This window comes from Gopherus evgoodei, chromosome 7 (assembly GCF_007399415.2).
Source record: "Gopherus evgoodei ecotype Sinaloan lineage chromosome 7, rGopEvg1_v1.p, whole genome shotgun sequence".
NCBI lineage: Eukaryota > Metazoa > Chordata > Testudines > Testudinidae > Gopherus > Gopherus evgoodei.
Window position 1 is genome coordinate 129,863,162 of NC_044328.1, and position 21,456 is coordinate 129,884,617.

The 21,456-nt window shown below is 60.1% G+C and overlaps 1 protein-coding gene across 1 annotated transcript; it reads right to left on the reverse strand.

Annotated features, from left to right (window-relative positions):
- Window positions 1–4,461: 4,461 nt before the first annotated feature.
- On the reverse strand, window positions 4,462–18,560 carry LOC115655255 (protein enabled homolog). The gene is made up of 3 exons (XM_030570500.1): window positions 18,152–18,560; window positions 13,669–13,767; window positions 4,462–7,384 (listed from the first exon to the last, which is right to left on the reverse strand). Exons 1-3 carry the CDS (start codon window positions 18,558–18,560, stop codon window positions 7,296–7,298), a joined length of 597 nt encoding a protein of 198 aa, XP_030426360.1. The 3' UTR covers window positions 4,462–7,295.
- Between the last annotated feature and the right edge of the window lie 2,896 nt (window positions 18,561–21,456).

Below are 21,456 nucleotides of genomic sequence, written 5' to 3' on the forward strand. Positions count from 1 at the left end.
CCTTCATACGGCCGGGCCCCGCCCCCTCGTCCGCCCGCTGGGGCCCCGCCCCCCCGCCCTGGCGCCCGCGCTGCTCCTCCCCCCCCAAATCCTCCCCGCCCCTCAGCGCCGGCCTGGTGCTGTGCCCCCCCCCCGCCAACCCTCCCTCCCCTGTCGGCGCCGGCCTGGTGCTGTGCCCACCCCCCCATCCTGCCTCCCCTGTTGGCGCTGGTCTGGTGCTGTGCCCACCCCAGCCCCCCAAATCCTCCCTGCCCCCTCAGCTCTGCCCCAGCACTGCCTAGTGACCCCCCACCCCCCATATCCTCCCACGCCAAATCCTCCCTGACCCTCAGCGCCGGCCTGGTGCCCCCCCAAATCCTCCCCGCTGCCCCAGCACTGCCTAGTGCCCCCCGAATCCTCCATCCCCCCAGCGCTGTCCAAGTGCCCACCCACCCCAAATCCTCCCCAACCCTCAGTGCTGGCCTGGTGCCCCCCCAAATCCTCCCTGACCCTCAGCACTGGCCTGGTGCCCTCCCCACCCCCCCAAATCCTCCCTCCCCTGTCAGTCCTGGCCTGGTGTTCTTCCCACCCCACCCCCCCATCACCCAAATCCTCCCCGCCCCTCAGCGCTGCCCCAGCACTGCCTAGTGCCTCTCCCAGTCCTCCCTCCCCCCAGCACTGCCTAGTGCCTCCCAACCCCCCAAATCCTCCCTCCCCCTCAGCTCTGCCCCAGCACTGCCTAGTGCTCCCCCACCCCCCATATCCTCCCACCCCAAATCCTCCCCGACCCTCAGCGCCAGCCTGGTGCCCCCCCAAATCCTCCCCGCTGCCCCAGCACTGCCTAGTGCCCCCCGAATCCTCCATCCCCCCAGCGCTGGCAAAGTGCCCACCCACCCCAAATCCTCCCCAACCCTCAGTGCTGCCTAGTGCCCATCCCATGCCCAATCTTCCCTGCCTCAGCACTGCCTAGTGCCCCCCCCATCTTCCCTCCCCCCAGCACTGCCTAGTACCCCTCCCACCCCCCAAATCCTCCCTCTCCCTCAGCACTGCCCCAGCACTGCCTAGTCCCCCCCCAATCCTCCCTCCCCCCAGAACTGCTGGAGTGTCAGACAGCCTGGGGAGGGGGCTGGGCGAGGGGAAGGGCCCCAAAGATATGGGTCTGCAGGGGGAGAGGGAGGGCACATGGTGGGGGGAAGGTCCCGGTGAGACCTCAGTGCTATGGGAGGGCAAAGCAGAGTCTCAGGTGAGGCTTATGAACTTGATCTTCGTGCACAGGCAGGGACTCAAGGGCACAAGATCCGAGCTGTGGGAAACAGCAGTAATTTCAGCTCCTGGGTGCTGGACAGGCTGGGCTGGAGAGGAGGCACCATTGTCTACATGAGAGAGACTCATGGTGTGAGTTGTTTCAAACACAGTCACCAACTCATGATACTTGGTGGGGTTTTTAAGTTGCCCACGATCTCAATGTGTCAAATCGCTGGTGTCAAATTCCTGAATTTTCCCCAATCCAAATGGCTGCCATCTAGAACGGTATTTTCAAGAGGGTTGATACTGAGTTGAGCTGACCACGATTTCCTTATAGTCTTTGCATGTAGACGTGAGGCAGCCCCAAGTGAAGATGGCCACGGCCACCATCTCATTGCTTCCAGTTAAACTGGAGACAACGTCATTAGCTGGGCCTGGGCGGCTGCCGCTCCCTGGCTTGGGACCTCCTAAGGAAGGTAGGATGCAGGAAGGTGCTGGGGGTTGTGAGAGAGACTGAAGTGTGCATGGGTGTGTGGGGAGTAGGAGAGAGGAATAAGGATACAGGGGGAAGACTGAGGTGCATCTGAGGGAGCCATGGTTCATGGCAGGAGGCTGAGGGGTAGGGGACTCAGATGAGGGTGCAGGAGGTGAGGCTGAAGGATTGCAGTGGAATGTGGGCAGAAGCCAGCAAATGAAGGGCAGAGGGGAGATGTAGGGGCAGGATACTGCGAAGGGAAAGTGGGGAAACATAGGGCCAGCGCAGTGTGGAAGAGGAAACAGGCTAGTGATAAGAAGGGCAGAGTAGCCTAGCTGGTCCCTCTCCCCAGGTTCAGGAGAGTGCACATGGAAATCCCTCCAAGCAGCCAATAGGAAGCCTGTATTTGTGTGTGTGTGTGTGTGTGAATTTTGAATGTGAAATGCTCGTGCACAATCAGGACCGGGTTTACCATGGCACCAGGCCCATGCTCAAAAGGGGCCCCAGCCCGGCCCATTCCACTTGCACTGCACCCTGAACTGCTGGCTCCTCTCCCCCCTTCCCCAGTCGCTCCTCTCAGCCGTCCTGGGCCCCCTCCCACTGCTCTCACAGTCTGAGTGCTCCTCTCTGCTCCCGGGGGTGGGACCCGCCTCTTCGTGCCGCTCTGCAGAAGCCGCAGGCTGGGAAAGTCATCTCCACCTGGGCACTAGTGCCAGCAGGAATGGCACCAGGGTTTTTAGCGCCCTAGGCGCAGGGCCGGCTCGCCAGTCCCGCGCCTCTGGTGGATCTACCGCAGATGTTCCACCGGAGCCGCAGGACCAGCGGACCGTCTGCAGGCACGCCTGCGGGAGGTCCACCAGAGCAGTCTGCTGCCCTCCCAAATCCTAGCGCCCTAGGCAACCGCCTAAGTGGAAGCGCCGGCCCTGAGTGCCAGGCAGGCAGGGCTGGGTGAGGGCCTGGGGGACGGGGCTGCTCTGTGCTCCTGAGCTTCAGCTGTCTTTCTCCCTAGCACTATTCTGGGAGGTGAGATCCCTGCTCTGCTCTGGCTCCGCAGGGCCAGGGAGTGTGCCTGGGGGGCACAGCGTGGGGGAGTGGGTCTGGGGGGGCTTTAGGGGAGTGCTGGGCAGTGCGGGAGGGTTGCGTGTTTTGGAGTTTAGGCTGTGGGGGGGATCTGTTGGGGAGGTGCTAAGCAGTGGGGGGGGTCTGTGGGTCACTGTAGTTGTGCTGGGGCTGTGGGGAAGGACACTGGACAGTGGTGGGTGGGGAAGATCTGTGTGTTTGAGGTGCTAGGGAGTGGAGGGTTCTGTGTGGAGTGCTGGGAAGTTGTGGGGCTGTGGATGGGGGAGTGCTGGGCAGGGATGGTGGCATGCAGGGCGCTGTGCATTTGTGGTGAGGAGGTCTGTGGAGGGTGGCACTGGGCATAGAGAGTCGGGGGGTGCTGGGCAGCAGGGCTGTGTGGTGTGGCACAGGCCCGCCCCCGAGGGGAAGGGGCATGCTGGTAGCACAGGGTTGGGCAGGCCAGTGTCTGCCAGTTTGTAAACCAGTGCCCTCGCACTGGACTGGGTGGAGGGGGTCACCCCCACCATGCCATACCCCATTGCCCCGGCTGCCCCCTAGCTTCGGGGACCAACCCCCCTTCACCATGCTCCGTTGCCCCCATAGGGGCCTACAAATAAGTTTGGCACTGGGCCCCCAGAAAGTCAGTCCAGCCCTGCACACAATTTGAATGCAGGCAGCTTCCACCTAAGGGCTCAGTATCCAGGGGGAGGACTAAAAACCCCATTTGTTAAAACCACATGATTTTCAAAACCATCTCATGAGCTGTTGGAATCTGCTCCTGCTATTTGAACCTTTCGGGATGGGAAGGTGCAAAGATGCCAGCTCCTTCGCAGTAGGGGCTGTTGCTGCCTGAGATCATGGAGCCCAGTCCCACAAGGGTCGGGACTCCTTTCATAGCCCCAGTGTCCTCTCCATTTAGGGGACAAACACAACTCTTGGAATTAGCACCAGCCAGGCAATGTGTCTCTCTGAGTTGCTGACATATTAAGACATGAAGGCCAGGCTCTTACTAAGAGGGGCTGTGCTGCTCCCTTCAGATATTTCTGTATCATGAATGTTGGGGTCCCCCCCCCGACGGAGCTGTAATGTAACTCAGCTCACCTTGCTGAATGGGCAGACACTGTCCTGTACAGAACTCAGTTGTTCAGGGTTAGGTCTGGGATTTCATTTTCCGCTGTTGACAGAATTGACTATAAAGCACTGGGTTCTAAGGTGCAGCAGCCACACCTGAAGTCTACCCTGTGACTAGCCTGTCTGATTTGTCCATTCATTGTCATCAATGCTTAAAAGCAGCACATGTAGGTGTTATTAAAGGAATAAGCCAGGACACCAAAGACCAGCTGAAATGTTTCCATCACAGATTTCTTAGACTCTAGTTTGGATCTTGAGGTGTTTGCAATTCAGCAAACTAAACAGTTTGAAACTGACCAGAAACAAAAGTGAAAGGGGTAATCAGCTTCCTTGTCCAAGCTGAGAGGAATGCAATCAGCAAGTGCAGCACAGTGGCCAGGAAACTGCCTTTTTTCTGGGTTAATTTATTATTTATGCAGCAAAGAATCCTGTGGCACCTTATAGACTAACAGACGTATTGGAGCAGGAGCTTTCGTGGGTGAATACCCACTTTGTCGGATGCATGATGAAGTGTATTCACCCCCGAAAGCTCATGCTCCTCAATACATTTGTTAGTCTATAAGGTGCCACAGGACTCTTTGCTGCTTTTACAGATCCAGACTAACGCGGCGACCCCTCTGATACTTTATTTTTTATGGCACCCAAAAGGATGCTGAGCATTTTTACAGACCAAATAACTGCCCTGAAGTCATTGGGAGTTAGGGACATTTGGTACCTTGCAGGAGCAGGCTCTCATAGGTTAATGGCAGTATAGGTGGGATATATGCTGGGGGGTTGAAATCTGTAACTTGACAGTGTCTCTTTAACTACTTGGGGAAGGTGGGTGCTTGATGTGACTGAACAGGTGCTGAAGTGGCTGATCTAAGGGGAACTTGCTAGTGTCTGCTATGGGGACAGACGCAGCGGTTGTGATCCTGACGACTCTGAGCGTGGGCCAAGTAAACCCATGCTGGACTTTACTGAAACTCCATTAGGTCTATTTCTTTCTCAGCCATAAAGGAGTGTGTCTGCAAAGGGAAACCTGCTCCAGCTCCCTCCACACACTCACAAGCCTGTTTTCTTCTCTGAGATCACTAATATTCTACACTGGCTTGTTCCCATGGGTGGGTGGGAAGTGCTGGTGAGGAGCAGGAGAGCCAGCACATCTCATTAATCAGGCACAACAGGAAAGGAGACAGAGACAGCAATCAGAGTGGGCCAGCAGATCTACACAGCTAAGTTCCTCCTGGCATCATTGCAAGCACCTGTTTATAGCATCATAGGCCTGAAGGCTTTAGAGCATTGTGAGCAGCTAGTCTGATGTCCCACATACACGGGCCGTGTGGTTTCACCAAAAGACCTGCAGCTGTCTCTGCAGCCTTAGAGAGCTGCGACCTTTGCTCTCAAGTGTGATCGGTATGGCCAAGGTCATGACGCAGCAGGCTGCTGTGTCTGCTGCTCTTGACTTTCCCTGTCTACTACTACTGTGTGACTCTGTGTGCTGGGCATTGGCACAGTGCTGCTGCCCACTTGCTACGAGCAGAACTCATTCAGTTTTGGGGTGGAACTTGGGCATCCCAAACTTCAGGCCGGTTCAAGCCCACAACTGACGGCCATGGGCAATGGCTGAATTTGCCCAACAGGTGGCTTCCAAAAAAACTGGAACTACTAGAGCCATTCACCTACCCCACTTCCAATTTCTTCCCCTACCCCATTCTCCTCGTCCCCACGTCTCTTCCCATTGGGCCAGCGGTCTGTGGGTAGAGCAGACCCTGTGGGGAGCAGAGGGAGCAGTATCTAGGAACTTTGTCCATTGCTTCCCAGTGGAGAACCTTTAGCTGATGACGAAGAAAGGTAGATATTGCCCTGTCCTAAAGGAAATAAAACCCTTAGTCCTCTGCTGCCTGTAACCATTGTTAACATACTTAGCACCTTGGCAGCAGTTGAAACTCTAGATCTCAAAGTGCTTCACCAAGGTGGATCACTGTTATTAGGCCCTGTGCTGTTTGTTGTGCAGTAGTTTGGGGGGTTTGCGAACTGCAGAAAACGGGCAGTACCCAGCTGAGATGAGATGGGCATTTAGGAAGGGGGCATGTCACGACCCAGTCTGAAACTGACCACAGCTGCTGTGCTTTGTCTGACTCTCCCCTACAGCAGACTGCTGTGCGGTACCGTAGTGTCTAGAGGCCCAACGCAAATCAAGGCCCTCCAGCAGCAGGCTCTAGGGCAGGCCAAGTGGATTTGAAGACTATCAGCTTAGCCTCCTTTGTCACATGCTCCCTGCGTCCTGGGCTCTCCTGCCACCATGGCACTGGTGGTTGGCGTCAATATGGGTGCCCAAAGTGCCATTGAGCTCGCTCTCCCTTAGGTGACATGTAGCTGATGCACAAACGGAGCATTTCCCAGCAGAAACTTGGGGAAATTCACTGGGCCACAGAACATACGAAGGGCCCTGCTGGGTCAGAACAAAGGTCTCTCTAGCACAGTATCCTGGTGCTTCCAGTGAGCTGTCCCCTGTTGTCCAGTCCCAGCATCTGGCAATCAGAGGCTTAGGCAAATCCAGAGTGTGGGGCTGCATCTTTGCTCATAGCCATTGCTGGACCTATCCACCCTGAACTTCTCTAATTTGTTTTTGAACCTAGTTTTACTTTGGCTTTCACAACATCCCTGGCAATGAGTTGCACAGGGTGACTGTGTGTTGTGTGAAGAAGTTTGTTGTGTGTTGTGTTTAGTTTAAACCTGCTGCCTGTCATTTCATCAGTGACCCCTGGATCTTGTGTTATGTGAAGGGGTAGATAACTCTTCCCTAGTCACTTTCTCCAAACCGTTCCTGATCATCTAAACCTCTATCATATCCCCCAGATGTAGCTGCAGACTGTGTGCTGAGGCCTGGGGATCTGCCCTGCTTTCCCAGCCTCGGTGAGCGCTGACAATCTGGCTCCCTTTGATACGTTGGGAAGTCCCCTTCGGGGCTCCATGTTTGCTCTGGAGATACTGTTGTTAGGTGTGTAGTGCTCCCGGTGGGCCTGGTGCCGCCAGGTGGGTGGCAGGCTGAGCTCCCTGTCCCAAAGGGCGTATAAGCTAATGCTAGGCCACACCCACAAGCCATGGAGGGGGAAGGGCACCTGGGGGCCCACTTCCCATGGGCAATCTGAGGGAGAGCTGCTTACACTGGGTTTGTTAGAAACGAGACGTGAATGAAGTGGCGTTCACTGGAGGGCTGGCACCAAGAGGCCTCTGCATGTCTGGCCACTAGCCAGCTTTGGGTGTTGGGCCACGCTGGATCCGCCTGTAGCCGCAGACAGGTTAGCGATGGGAGAGACCTCTCTGTCCCCTCCATTTCCTCCTCCCTTGGGTGACATGCAGCAAAGGTGCAGTCTTCTCTGCACCACCACTCACAGCCAAGAGGTGATCTGAGAATTCCTGCTCACGCCAGACCTGTGCGCCTCAGGGTGTTCCCCTGCTCCTGCATAGCTTGGCTGGGCTCTCCAGCCGGCGGGCCCAGCTGTGTCCAGCCTGAGAAGAGAAGAGAAGAGAAGAGAAGAGAGGCAGGAGAGCGATCGTGGGGCTGGGGCTACGTTTTCCACCATCGCAGCGCCACAGCTGGCAACAGCGCTCATGCTCTAGTATAGACAAGGCGCGGCAGTAACCACTGCCCGCTCTGGGCTTGCTCTGAGCAGGGTTCAACGGCTCAGCGGGGAAACCTCCAGCACGACATCTGCACTGGGGCTTCCATCATTGCTTCCTCTGGGCGCATCCGTTGGTGGGTGTGCAGTTCTGAGAACCCAGTGCAGCGGGAGCCAAGTCCACTAGCAAAAGGCCTAGGCTTGGGCTGCTCCCCTGCCCTGGCGAGTCTGCAGGAGCAGCTGGCCCCTGGTGCAGCAGGGAGATCAGGAGGGCAACGCCAAGCACCCCGGTAGCAGGGAGGAACCACTCCAGTTCCAGCAGGCAGCCCCGGTTCAGGGAACTCGGCAGGGCAGGCCAAGGAGACGCGGTATTATTGGGAGTTGGGGGCACATGGCTCAGCAGGAGTCTGAGAAGTTGGGGTGTGGTGATCAGAACATCCTGAGGGTCTCCCCCAATACGCAGATCTCCTCGCCTTCCCATGACACAGGATGTGGTGAGGGCGTGTGGGCTGTCATGGGCTGGAACCAATTCAGAACCAGACTGAGCACTTCCTGCTGAGACAGCAAAGCAAGGGGGGGGCGCTAGGAAAACAGGCCTGGCTCAGCCCCTTCTGTGGGATCTGTAGTGAAGGCTGCCAGCCCCGGGGGAGGCAGGGAAGGATGTATTATCTCCGTAGGCCACGCAGGAAAACGAAGGGCCAGACAGAGTAGTAGTAGAGCTGGAATAGAGCCCTTGTCCACCGCTCTGACTGCTAGACCAAAGCTAGGAGTCCTGACGCCCAGCCCTCGTCTGCCCGCTAGGTAATAATGAGCCACGTATCAAGTCATTTTGCACGTTGTATTGAGAGTTCCAGAGGCAGGCACACATGGACTGAAGGCCTCAGACCAGGAGAGTCGGGGAAGAGTGGTCTGCCTGCAGTCACACAGCTCCGTGCAGGCAGGGTGGGATCCTCGGGATCGCATGCTGGGCCAATGGGGCGCAGTCTTCCTCCAGGAGGTGCCGAAAGAGCTTTGGACGGACACGATATTCCCGATGGCGCTCTGGCTGCTCGCTCAGCGGGAGTGATCGTGTCATTCCAAAGCAATTTCTCGCCAGTGGCTAGAATGTGTCATGTTCCAGCTGAAATCACCCACATGGCTGCTTCTCCATGGAAGTACCACGCTGCCCCCAGGTGTCCTGACAGTGACTCCAGTGTCACCCTGGTTCCTATGTCTGGAGCTCTGAGAGCAGAGAGTGCCCCTTCCCCAGCCCCATTTAGAAGGGACGAGGAATCTGACAAACGTTACGTGCTAGCACCTCAGGCTTGCTGCTGCATCTCACTGCTGCCATGCCCAGGGCACAAGCTGAGGCTCTGGTTGGAGCTCCAGGACCTCACTGTTCTTCCCCTGCCTTCGCTTCCCGTTCCTCTCAAGAGCTGCATCCAGACCAACCCTGGATCCACCGCCACCCGCCCAGTGCCTTTGAGCAGCTCATTCAGTTGCTGTCTAGGAACATTTCATCTGCCCTCAGCTCTTTCCTTGTCCATCTAGAGATGGAGGTCAGGCCGCTTGGAAACCGAAAGGGCAGCAGGACAGTGAAGTCCTGCCCAAACGCTCCATCCTGGCCTGGAGGGAGCCTCCTGCTAGGGGAAGAGCAATTGGCCCTGGGTGTATCCCTCCTGCCCAAGGCTGAGGCTGTTTCTCAGGGGCGAGGCACTGTGGGCTTGCTCACCTGCACAGAGGAACTGCCACAGACAGTGCAGTCACCCACTAGCAGGCAAGGCCAGTCCGTTCTCCAGTAGCTAATGGGAAGGTCCTTATAGACACGACCCTGAGCTTTTCCCAGCCACATCCCCCCGTGGCTCTGCCCAGGAGTTCTCTCTCTCCCAGTGCTGGGCTGGCAGGATCCCTCCTTTTCTGAGCACTACCTGGTGCAAAGCCCAGCCTGTGGCGCAGAGCTGGGGAAGAGTCCTCCTCCCCCGAGCCTGAGTTACACTCACAGCAGCAGGAAGCATGTGCATGTGTCTTGTGACTTTAGCCTCCTGCTGGGGTCCTCTCTGGCCTGCTGCAGATGGCCACATCCACATTGTGGCCGGCAGCTGGTGACTGCCACTTCTGCAGAGCCTCTTCTGGTGGTTTCTCCCCAGGAAGCACGCAGCTATCTTTAGCTAGCAGGAGCACCAGACTGCAGGAGAGCCCTGTGGACTCAGCCTCCTGCTGCTCCCCCTGCTCAGCGCAGGCAGCGAGGAACCGGGGCCAGCTCCTCCCTGGTCTAACCAGACCTCGCTCATGTCAAAGAGGAGCCCGGCCGCTGGGGAGATGTACTGTGCCTCACCCCACACACGCAAGCCCAGATGTGAGCTGGGACCTGCCTTTGAACTGCAGCTAGGTTCAGTTTGTGGGGTGCCCACTTTGCCCCACCCAGAACTGCTGCTGCAGTAGGTCCCAGGATCACGTCTCCTTTGAGGTGGGGCTTTCAAGTACACTGGAGAGGCAACTAGGGTGACCAGATGGGCCGATTTTACAGGGACAGTCCCAATTTTGGGGGCTTTTTTGTATATAGGCTCCTTTTACCCTCCACTCCCTGTCCCGATTTCTCAGACTTGCTGTCCGGTCACCCTAGAGGCAACACAGTGCCTGGATGGGTGTGCACCCTGCGTGGAGTCCAGCTCAGGGCGGGGAACTGGCCACTTCACCCAGCAAAGTGCTGAGTGCCTGTCTGGCTGTCCGTCCCCTCCGCCCCAGCAGTGGGGTCTCCCTGGAAGGCCCGTCTGCAGCCAAGCACCTGTTGCAGTAACTCTTGGGTGGCACTGGAGGTTTCTCTTTCGCTTGTTCAGGCCCTGCCTTCCCTTCCTGTTTCTCCTGCCTGCAGAGTCTCTGCTTCCCCAGATCAAGGCAGGCAGCCACAGTGACAGCACTTGCTGGGCTCATTCATGGGAGTGGCTGCCCAGAGCCCCCACAGCAAGAAGGAGCCCGAGCATGTTAAAGAGCAGAGCTTAAAACTCCTGACACCCACCACCTGGGGTATCCCAGTCTCCCTCATTCTGCTGCTGTGCAGGAATACCAGCCCCTGCTATCCCAGACTGGCCCTGCCGCCTCCTAGCCCTGGCCCGCAGCCCCCTGCTATCCCAGACTGGCCCTGCCGCCTCCTAGCCCTGGCCCGCAGCCCCCTGCTATCCCAGACTGGCCCTGCCGCCTCCTAGCCCTGGCCCGCAGCCCCCTGCTCTTCCAGACTGGCCCTGCCGCCTCCTAGCCCTGGCCCGCAGCCCCCTGCTATCCCAGACTGGCCCTGCCGCCTCCTAGCCCTGGCCCGCAGCCCCCTGCTATCCCAGACTGGCCCTGCCGCCTCCTAGCCCTGGCCCGCAGCCCCCTGCTATCCCAGACTGGCCCTGCCGCCTCCTAGCCCTGGCCCGCAGCCCCCTGCTCTTCCAGACTGGCCCTGCCGCCTCCTAGCCCTGGCCCGCAGCCCCCTGCTCTTCCAGACCAGCCCTGCCACCGTCTCCTAGCCCTGGCCCGCAGCCCCCTGCTCTTCCAGACCAGCCCTGCCACCGTCTCCTAGCCCTGGCCCGCAGCCCCCTGCTCTTCCAGACCGGCCCTGCCACCGCCTCCTAGCCCTGGCCCGCAGCCCCCTGCTATCCCAGACCAGCCCTGCCCCGCCTCCTAGCCCTGGCCCGCAGCCCCCTGCTATCCCAGACTGGCCCTGCCGTCTCCTAGCCCTGGCCCGCAGCCCCCTGCTATCCCAGACTGGCCCTGCCACCGTCTCCTAGCCCTGGCCCGCAGCCCCCTGCTCTTCCAGACCAGCCCTGCCACCGTCTCCTAGCCCTGGCCCGCAGCCCCCTGCTCTTCCAGACTGGCCCTGCCGCCTGCTCTTCCATACTGGCCCTGCCGCCTCCTAGCCCTGGCCCGCAGCCCCCTGCTCTTCCAGACCAGCCCTGCCACCATCTCCTAGCCCTGGCCCGCAGCCCCCTGCTATCCCAGACTGGCCCTGCCGCCTCCTAGCCCTGGCCCGCAGCCCCCTGCTCTTCCAGACCAGCCCTGCCACCGTCTCCTAGCCCTGGCCCGCAGCCCCCTGCTCTTCCAGACCAGCCCTGCCACCGTCTCCTAGCCCTGGCCCGCAGCCCCCTGCTATCCCAGACCGGCCCTGCCCCGCCTCCTAGCCCTGGCCCGCAGCCCCCTGCTATCCCAGACCAGCCCTGCCACCGTCTCCTAGCCCTGGCCCGCAGCCCCCTGCTATCCCAGACTGGCCCTGCCGCCTCCTAGCCCTGGCCCGCAGCCCCCTGCTCTTCCAGACCAGCCCTGCCACCGTCTCCTAGCCCTGGCCCGCAGCCCCCTGCTCTTCCAGACCAGCCCTGCCACCGTCTCCTAGCCCTGGCCCGCAGCCCCCTGCTATCCCAGACCGGCCCTGCCCCGCCTCCTAGCCCTGGCCCGCAGCCCCCTGCTATCCCAGACCAGCCCTGCCCCGCCTCCTAGCCCTGGCCCGCAGCCCCCTGCTATCCCAGACCAGCCCTGCCACCGTCTCCTAGCCCTGGCCCGCAGCCCCCTGCTATCTCAGACCAGCCCTGCCACCGTCTCCTAGCCCTGGCCCGCAGCCCCCTGCTATCCCAGACTGGCCCTGCCGCCTGCTCTTCCAGACCGGCCCTGCCGCCTCCTAGCCCTGGCCCGCAGCCCCCTGCTCTTCCAGACCAGCCCTGCCACCGTCTCCTAGCCCTGGCCCGCAGCCCCCTGCTCTTCCAGACCAGCCCTGCCACCGTCTCCTAGCCCTGGCCCGCAGCCCCCTGCTCTTCCAGACCGGCCCTGCCACCATCCCCTAGCCCTGGCCCGCAGCCCCCTGCTCTTCCAGACCGGCCCTGCCACCGTCTCCTAGCCCTGGCCCGCAGCCCCCTGCTCTTCCAGACCAGCCCTGCCACCGTCTCCTAGCCCTGGCCCGCAGCCCCCTGCTCTTCCAGACCGGCCCTGCCACCGTCTCCTAGCCCTGGCCCGCAGCCCCCTGCTATCCCAGACTGGCCCTGCCGCCTGCTCTTCCAGACTGGCCCTGCCACCTCCTAGCCCTGGCCCGCAGCCCCCTGCTCTTCCAGACCAGCCCTGCCACCGTCTCCTAGCCCTGGCCCGCAGCCCCCTGCTCTTCCAGACCAGCCCTGCCACCGTCTCCTAGCCCTGGCCCGCAGCTCCCTGCTCTTCCAGACCGGCCCTGCCACCGTCTCCTAGCCCTGGCCCGCAGCCCCCTGCTCTTCCAGCTCTCCCACTTCTGAGCAGTTGGACCCAGTTGTCTTTGCAGAGCTTTTTGTTGCAACAGGGAACTAACCAAACTCCCCTCAAACCAAGAGGTTACTGCGTAAAGCTCATGGCCTCACTCCCCAGCGTGGTGCGTCCCGGTGCTCTCACCCTAGCTCACAACAGGAATGTGTGTGGTCTGTGTTCCTGTCACTGCTACGCCGCCATTCCACCCACCTCTTGGCCTGTTGTTTAAAGCAGCCAGAGAGCTGGCTGTGTAACTACCTGAAACTGGCCTGGCTCCTCTGGCATACACAGAGACCAGCAAACCATCCAAGGGCCCGTTGCGCCGAGAAAGTCCTGCAGAGGCTGTTAAGGGAAGGAGTTACTTCTAGTCCATTAGAACAAACCATTATCCCAAAGGAAGAGACCCAGGAAGCCCTGGTGCCTACCTATAGCATGACCAGATGTCCCGATTTTATAGGGACAGTCCCGATATGTGGGGCTTTTTCTTATATAGGTATCTATTAGCCCCCACCTCCTGTTCTGATTTTTCACACTTGCTATCTGGTTACCCTACCTACCTGTCAGGAATGGTCCTTGGAGCAGTGTCTCGGGGGCTGGCAGAGCGCTTGAAAATGCATATGATGCTATGACCCCTGGTGTGCAGGATGTGCTGACAGATGCCCGGGCAGGAGAGCAGGTAACGAAATCCAACCGCAGCTGGGATGCTCAGAGGAAGACAGCTGCTTTTGGGATTCCGTTGCCCGCTGTCGTGCCATTGAGTGGGCAGGTGGGTATCCAGTGCCACAATCCCCAGGAACCAGGCCCAGCAGGAAAGTCCAGCTTCAGATTCCTGGGGTGGGTGTAGAGAGATACGGACTAAACCCCATAAAGTAGCAAGGCTACAACAACACTGTGAACAGTCAAACGTCAGCCTGAGACTGCCTAGTGGGATACATCCAGGAGAGGACGATCACTTACCACAGCTGCCAACAGTGGGACCCACATGAGGGAGAGGTGGGAACATCCTGAACTCACCCAGCAGCCTCTTCCCAGGGTCCATGAGCGTGCAGCAGATCACTGTAGGAAGAGGAACCCCTCCAGAATCAAGCCCTCAGGAGCATGGTTAGTCAATGCTGCGGGCCCATCACCGTTATGCAGACTAGCCACAGGAGCAGAGAAGCCTCTGACCTCAGCAGAGGGGCCAAGGAATGGAGCCGTCCCATTCGTTGCAGGCGCTGTGATCTGCTCAGACTTCGTAAGCTACGCTGCTCTACGCAGAGTCAGGCGCTGGGTGTTAGAGATCTGGGGAGCTACAGGAAGTGTTGATGTAAAGTGGTGCTCTTCCCTCGGGGTCTTTAGCGACCCCAGTGTGTGACCATGGTGCTCTGTGGCCTGGGCCGCTGGAGGTGGCCTCTCTCCAGGAAGACCTGCCCACGCAGGGTTAGTAAAGATCGCTGGGCATGTGTCCTGGCCAAAAGTACCATTTGGGTGATGATGTTCTGCTAAAGTCCTTATGCCCTGTCCGTTAGACAAGGGATTCTTCTTCACTTCCTCCTCCAAAGCTGGTGCTAGGTGCTGTTAGAGAGCTTCTGTGCTCCACCCCAGAGGGGGCTGCAGTCTGATGGTGGGTATAGTGAGCTCTGTGAGTACATGCATGGTTTGTAAGGGGTTGGTGTAGGGAAGGAGCTGTAGAGATACAGTTATAATGGGGGGAGAGGGATCTTGCAGCAGTTCCACTCCCAGCAGGAGGCTCTACAAGGAACAGGGCAGAAGCTCTGGCTCTGGGGTGGAGCCCAGGCAGTGCAATGCTGGAAGATGGTTCTAGGGATGGAGTCAGTGTGTTGGTGGTAAGAAGAGGCTGGTAGCAGCACTGCCGGCCTGGCCCTGCTCCCAGCAGGAGGGGCTCTGAACAGGGTGGCTAAAGCTGCAAAGGCAGACGGAGGAGAACAAAGAGCTCACCTGGACCAGCCCTTTCCTAGGGAAGGAGCATCTGGCATTGTAGGAGAGGCTTCTTTAATGCCTGGAAACCTGAGACAGCCCCCCCGCTCCCTCTGTCCTTTCATCCTGGCTTAGGCACCGGTGGCTTCTGCTGCCAGCGAGGGAGGGGGCCCAGAGGTGTTCAGCACCTCAGAGGCCAGCTAGGCTCATGCAGGGAGGGGAGAAGCAGGCGGGGCTGCTGGTTTGAGGTGGGGAGCAGGAGTCAGGGTTCGGTTGCCGATTGCTGAGCTGGGAGCAGCACCAGCGCTGGTAGAAGGAGGGGACATCCCAGGGAGGGTCTGTGAGGGACGGTGGGGGCAATCCCGGAGGAATTCCCGACCTGGCCTCTCTTCTCTTCTGCTCCTCTCTGAAGGTTTCACAGACAGTTGCTAGCAAGGTGTGACCAGCCCTGACAACCACCTGCTGCTTCGGCCTTCCACTCAGTAAGGGGATTCAGCGGCTGCGCCCTCATTCAGGGCTCATGGGGTCCGCTGCTGCCCATGGGGTGGCTGGATCAGAGCAGATGGGAGGAGGAGCAGGAAGTGAAGTTGCTCCCCCTCCCCCACGTGCCCAGGGTAATTCCAGGGCAGGCTCTGAAAACTGGCAGAAAGTCAGCTGTGAGCAGTGCCCGGACTCCTCAGCAGGGAGTCACAGCCACAAGCTGGCGCAAGGTGGGGCTTGGCTCTGGGAAAGATGGAGCTTGGAGCTGGCTCTGCCCTGGACCGTCTGCCACCCTAAAGGCTCAGGCTCTGCCTCTGGGCTGTGGGAAGGATGTGTTGGCGCTGCAAGGGGCTGGGGCATGCCAGGTCCCTGGGGCCGAGCTGCTCTGCATGGAAGGGGCGAGTCCCCTGGGTTTAGTGACGGGTGTGGTTCCAGCGAGCAGTGCTTCAAGTGCAAAGCCCAGTATTTTGGGGGTGAGACCTGCCTGGGATTTACACTAGCAGCAGCCCTGCCCCAGCTCCAGCAGGGCCCCTCCCACAGGCCTTGGGATGCAGGGGAGGGCGGTAGATTCTGCCCGGGGAGGCTGGCGGCCTTGCTAATCATGGGTTGTTACTTGGGTGAAGGTGTTGGCTGGAGATGAGGGCACAGCGGAAATCCCTAGGGAGAGACACCTCAAGGTTCTCTCTGCCTGCGCCCCTGCTCCTCAGCTCTCTCCAGGCCCCGGCGCTGCCCTCCCGCCTGCCCCCTCGCAGGCACTGGCACAGGGCAGGCTCTAGTGCACGGTAGCAAGCTCAGTGGGGAGGGGCAGACAGGCACCGAGGAGCCGCAGTGGCCCAGTCCTGCTTCTCATCCCTGCCTGTCCCAGGACTCCCTCAGCCCTGCCAGGAGAGGGCACCACTCCCAGTCCTGCTCAGGTGGCTCTCACCAGACAGAGAAGCTGCCTCGTTAGTGGGACTTGTCTGCAACCCCCCTCCCCTGACAAGCCTGCGCTGCCTGGCCCCTCCAGTGTGAGGAGGGCCTGCCTGACTAGGTGAAGCGGGGCAGCCTGTCTCCTTGGTCTGCGTTGTGCCATGGCCCACTGCTGCAGCACCTCCAGCCCAGCACAGCCAGGCTGAAAAGCACAGAGGGTCAAATTGCAAATACAGCAGTCACTGGATCCTTCCAGGATCCTTCCCTGTACCCCTCCACCCCGCCCCCCCCCCACTGGGAGCACCAGGCTGGGGGTAGTGGGACATGGGGCGGCAGCTGAACACGCATACACCGCTCCCTAGCTAATCCCCCAATGGCATCAGTCCGGCTGCAGGCTCTTTGGAGCAGGGGCTCTGCCGCCTATTTGCAACTCTGGAGTGCTGTATAAATAGGACATCATCACTGTAATGTGGGGCGGCCCCCATCTCTGCCTGCGACAGGGCCAGGCAACCTTGCCCCCTCAACAGTGCATGCTCTGTACCTGGCCTCTGCAGACTGGGCCCTTCCCCACTGCGGGGCTGAGAGCTCTTGGCAGGCAGAGCAACTGCAAGGAGGAAATGCTTGTGGAGAGCTGGGAAACAGGAACTGGAGAGTTGGTGGTGTATGGGGCAGAGGGGAATTCAGACTATCTTTTCATATTAGCGAGCAATAGCTCGCAGTGACAGAGCAAAGCACCAGCTCACAGCACGGGCTGCAAGGGTGCTGGCTGTGTGGGCGGGATGGGGGCAGATCCTGGCCACTCTGGTCCCGGCCTCCCCCAATGGGGGGCACTGTGGGAAGTGGGGCAGGAGCGCTGGCTGTGAGAGTATCCCTGTGCTCAGGGGATGCTGAGGGGAGGCAGGGCAGGAGTGCTGGCCATGGGGGGAGCTCCCGGATACTCTAGCCTCACCCTCTCCTAATGGGGGTCATTGTGGGGAGTGGGGCAGGAGCTCTGGCTGTGGGGGGAGCTGCTGGCTACTCTGGTTCCAGACTGTCCCAGCAGCACATGCCTGACAAAGACAAGTGCCCAGTGTTTCTCCTGTAATGAAAGAGGTGCCGGGCTCTGAACCGCCAGGCCCGGAGGTGCCGGGGCTCTGAACCGCCAGGCCCGGAGGTGCCTGAGGCTCTGAACCGCCAGGCCCGGAGGTGCCCGAGGCTCTGACCTGGCACAAATTAAGCCCTGCAAGTGCCTGTGTTGGTAAAGTGTTCAGCAGGTCCCTCCCTCTCTCCGTGCCATGGGGCAGACGTGGGACTAGGCTGGGGGGAATTCCAGCCCAAGGGAGGAGTGACTAAGCTAGCGGTGTCTCCCTAGCCCCGCATATCCCAAGCGGTGGGTCACAAGAAGGTTTTAGAGGGGTTCCCATGTCCGGGGCTGGATTTCCTCGTGTGGGCCAGGAGCCAGGGCTGCAGGCTGAGGGGTGGGGGCGGGGTGGAGGGTGCATGGGTGGGATGGTGGATCGCAGAGACACTGCCATAGGAGAGTGGCCTTAGTGAACAGCTGGGGAACCGTGTGTTCCCTCCAGGGCTCTAGTCCGCGGGGAAAGAGACGAGACATGCTCAGCACAGCCAGCGCCCACCGCTCGGCCCTTCCACCTGTGGTGCAGGCCTGGGCTCGTCGTGGTGGTCGCAGCTGGGGGAGGTGCCCTCCCACAAGGGGGTGAGAGGCTGGGGGAGGGAGGGGCAGTGGAGAGGAGAAGGGGTGACCCAATACTCTCCCATCCCCTTGCCCAAGGGCGCTGGCTTCCCAGCCTGGCACAGGTGGGTGGGCAGCCTGCACGCACCTCTCCCATGTGCTCTGATTGATTTCCGCCCGGGCTCCCCGCTGGGGGCCACACCCCAGCTGTGGTGCTGCCAGCTTTCTCCTGCCCCCAGACACATGGCAGGGCCAGCCCAGGGGCACTTGGCTCCTCCACCCCTCGGTCGGTCGCTCGGTCAGGAGACGCCCTGGGTGACAGGGAGCACATAGGAAACCTTTGGGTGGGATTCAAACCTGCACCACAGCACGTGGCTGGACAGGGTGAGGGATCGAATGCCAGCACCCAGCTGTGCCAGTCAAGGGCAGCTCTCCCAGCAGGGCACAGCTCCCTCCTCTCACCTGCCAGTCCTGAGGGTGGGAGCGTCGTCCTGTGCAGCCATCCTCCGCCTGTGCCAGGTTCAGGCTCCTTCCCCAGCCCCCAGTAGGACTGGGGGCTGCGCGGGGTCCTCTGGGCACAAGGCTCCCCCGCTGTGCCCCAGCCGAATGCTGCACTGGGCAGGAGGGAGCCTGGCAGGCCAGGGGCAGGGCTCTGCACGCTGCCAGCTGAGTGTGGAGTCTGCTTGGGTGGCCCCAGGCTGCCCAGAGGCAGAGGCTGGGGAGGGGTGGGGTGGGGTGGAAGGTGGGCTCCTTTCCTCCCTCTCCAGCCGGGGCCTGGCCCCGCTTGCCTGGCTGCCCCTCCAGGTCTGGCTGTTTTATGCAGAGACGCCCAAGGCAATTCCCCCTCGGGAAGCCCAGCGCAGCCAATCATGGACCAGCCGCTCCCCCCCAAACTTCCCCTTTTCAAGCAGCAGCAGTTTCACTTTTGCTATTTCTCTGCTCTGCTCCACCCTGTGGTGCCTGGCCAGGCCCCGGGGCAGGGTTGGGCTCCCCCATGGGGAGGGCAGGGCAGCCCCTCGCTTTGTCTCCCTCCTGCTGTCGGTGCTGGGGGCTGGTCAGCCCTGGCTGTGCCTTAGGGTGACCAGATGGCCCGATTTTATAGGGACAGGCCTGATTTTTGGGCTCCTATTACCCCCCAACCCTGTCCCGATTTTTCACACTTGCTGTCTGGGCACCCCATCCTGCCTGCCCCTTGCGGGGGGCGGGGGGGCAGCTCTTCCGCAGTCCCTGCCCTTTCTGCAGCGCCTGGCCGCTGGCTCAGGCTACCCCTGTAAGCAGTGAGGGGCCAGCCGGCCACAGCGGCCCTGGGGCATCTGGCCAAAGCCAGGGGCTGTTGCCGGCAGTGTCTCTCCATGGCTTTGGCACAGTTGTGTCAGGTGCCAGGCTTTGGGTCCTGAGCCAGCACCAGGGCTGGGGATTTCCACCTGCCGCATCCATTTACAAACCAAATGAACTGAGAGTTGCAGTTCCCACTGCCCCTTTTCTGGGAGCTCATGGGCCTGTCTCCCCAGAGCTTCCGCTGGCCTCAGCGCCCCTGAGCTCGGGTGATACCAGAGCCAGGCTGGGTTACGCCCTGGATAAAGCCTGTGTTCAGCCTGGGACTGGAGCTGGGCTGAGAATGGTCCTTTAACCCCAGCACGGCCACTGCCAAGTATGTGAACTGTGCTGGCACAATTCTGCACACAGCTGAAATCCCCCTCCCACGGCGGCCTCCCACCCCCTGGGGGCTAGACTCTGCCATTGGGCTGCTGAGATCCATGAACCTACCACCACTGTAACCCATGCTCTCGCCTGGCGCCTTCCCAAGGGCCCCACCCCCTAGGGCTGCCTGTCCTGTCACCATGTTGCTGGGCCTTCAGGGTTTGAGGCAGCTGCCAGGGCCCCACTTATCTAGCCAGCCAGGACACTGCAGTTTGTGGCCATCAGGAGCCTTCCTTCCCCAGAGGCGAAGGGAGCCATAGGCTGGGCCGGGCTGGAGCACACATGAGGATGGCAAAAGGGTGTGTCAGAAGGGAGCACAGATCTAGGTGGACGTCTACATTGAACTTGACTCAATGGTTCACTCCACTCCTGCTGTCTGAATGCTCTGTGGCTGGCTTCGCTCCCCTTCCTGTCCACAACTAGGAGCCCCCAGTGGGATGTGCCCATGAAAAGGGCTAATGCGGTCCTAGGATGTGTCAGGTGAGGTATTTCCAGGAGAGACAGGGAAGTGTTAATACCTTGTACAAGGCACTGGGAGCCCTCCTCTGGAATACTGTGTGCAGTTCTGGTCTCCCGTGTTTACAAAAGATGCCGTCTAGCTGCAACGGGTGCAAAGAAGGGCTACTAGGCTGAACCAAGGAATGGAAAACCTGCCTTATGAGAGAGGATCTTGGCTTGTTTAGCCTGGCCAAATGCAGGCGAGGGGAGAGCTGATCACTGGCTATAAATCCAGCTGAGGGGGAACACCAGGCAGGGAGAGGTTATTTCAATTAAGTGACAGTCTCAGCTGGAAATTAGGAGAGGGTTTCTAGCCATCAGAGGAGTGAGGTTCTGGAGCAGCCCCCCAGGAGTTGCAGAGGGGGCAGAAAACCGAACTGGCTTCATGCCTGAGCTTGATACGTTTTCGAGGGGATGGTGTGATGGGGCTGCCTCCGATGGCATGGAGCCGATCTGGGAGTCCCAGCAGCACGATCCCAACAGCCGGAGATGGGACACTAGCTGGGAAGGGCTCCAAGTCACTGCTGAGACTTCTCTCCTGGGTGTCTGGCTGCCGGGTCCTGCCCATGTGCTCAAGGTCTAACCAATCACCAGATCTGGAGTCAGGAAGGAACCTTGTGCTGGTCCCTTCATAGCGTGGCCCCCAGGTAACATGGAACTTGCAGAAATGTGTCCTTTGGGAGGCTACCACAGCGATGGGGCCATGGAAAGGCCTAGAAATAACTATCCCCCGAGCCCTCTTGTGTACGGTGCCAGGGAAAGCAGCTGGTGCATGGAGCCCCCGTTGTGCAGCTTTCAGGGCCGGCTAACTGCAATTCGTGGCATTGGGAGAGGCGGTTCCGCCCCGGTGGAGTGTAGCCAGGAGGTGCCTGAACCGCACAAGTCAGGGAAGGCATCTTGAATTACACTGCCTGGCAGAGAGCGACAGAAACTGGCACATGGGCCCTGGCCAGCCCAGCCCTGCTGCTGTTTGACAGGGACAAGCAGGGAAACCTGAGCCCAAGATCCAAGCGGATTAGCTGGCTTTGGTTTCTGCAGTGGCTCAGCTCCAGCTTGCAGGTGTTCGGTGGGGAGGGGGGTCTGCCCCCAGCTTCACCCACAGCCACTTTCCTGCTTTCCCAAAGCAGCCTGAGGCTACTTGGATCCAGTCCAAGCCCCCTGCAGACATCTCGGGGGGGCATCATGGAGGTCATAGTAATCCCCTCTTTGTCCCCACAGAGCCCAAGCGATGCCCCTCCGTCCCCAGGAGGCAGGGAAAATATCTTGGCTGCTTCTGGAGGGGTGCTGGTGTCTGTGAGGCACAGAGAATCTGGGCCAGAGCGCAGCATTGAACCCAGAGCACTTTACCCACAAGGGCATCCTGCCTGCCTGCCTGCCTAGCCACGGCCCACATGCTTGTGCTAAGCAGCCGCAAACCCACACCCTAGCGGACTCATGCTGGCCACCATGGTTCAGCCGGTGTGACGGCGCCATTTGCAGGTAGGAGTGTCCGGCCCTCCTCCAGGTGAGTGCTAACGAAATGTCCTTGCTGCGGTCAGGCAGTGCAGGCCTGCGTGTGAGGCTGCAGC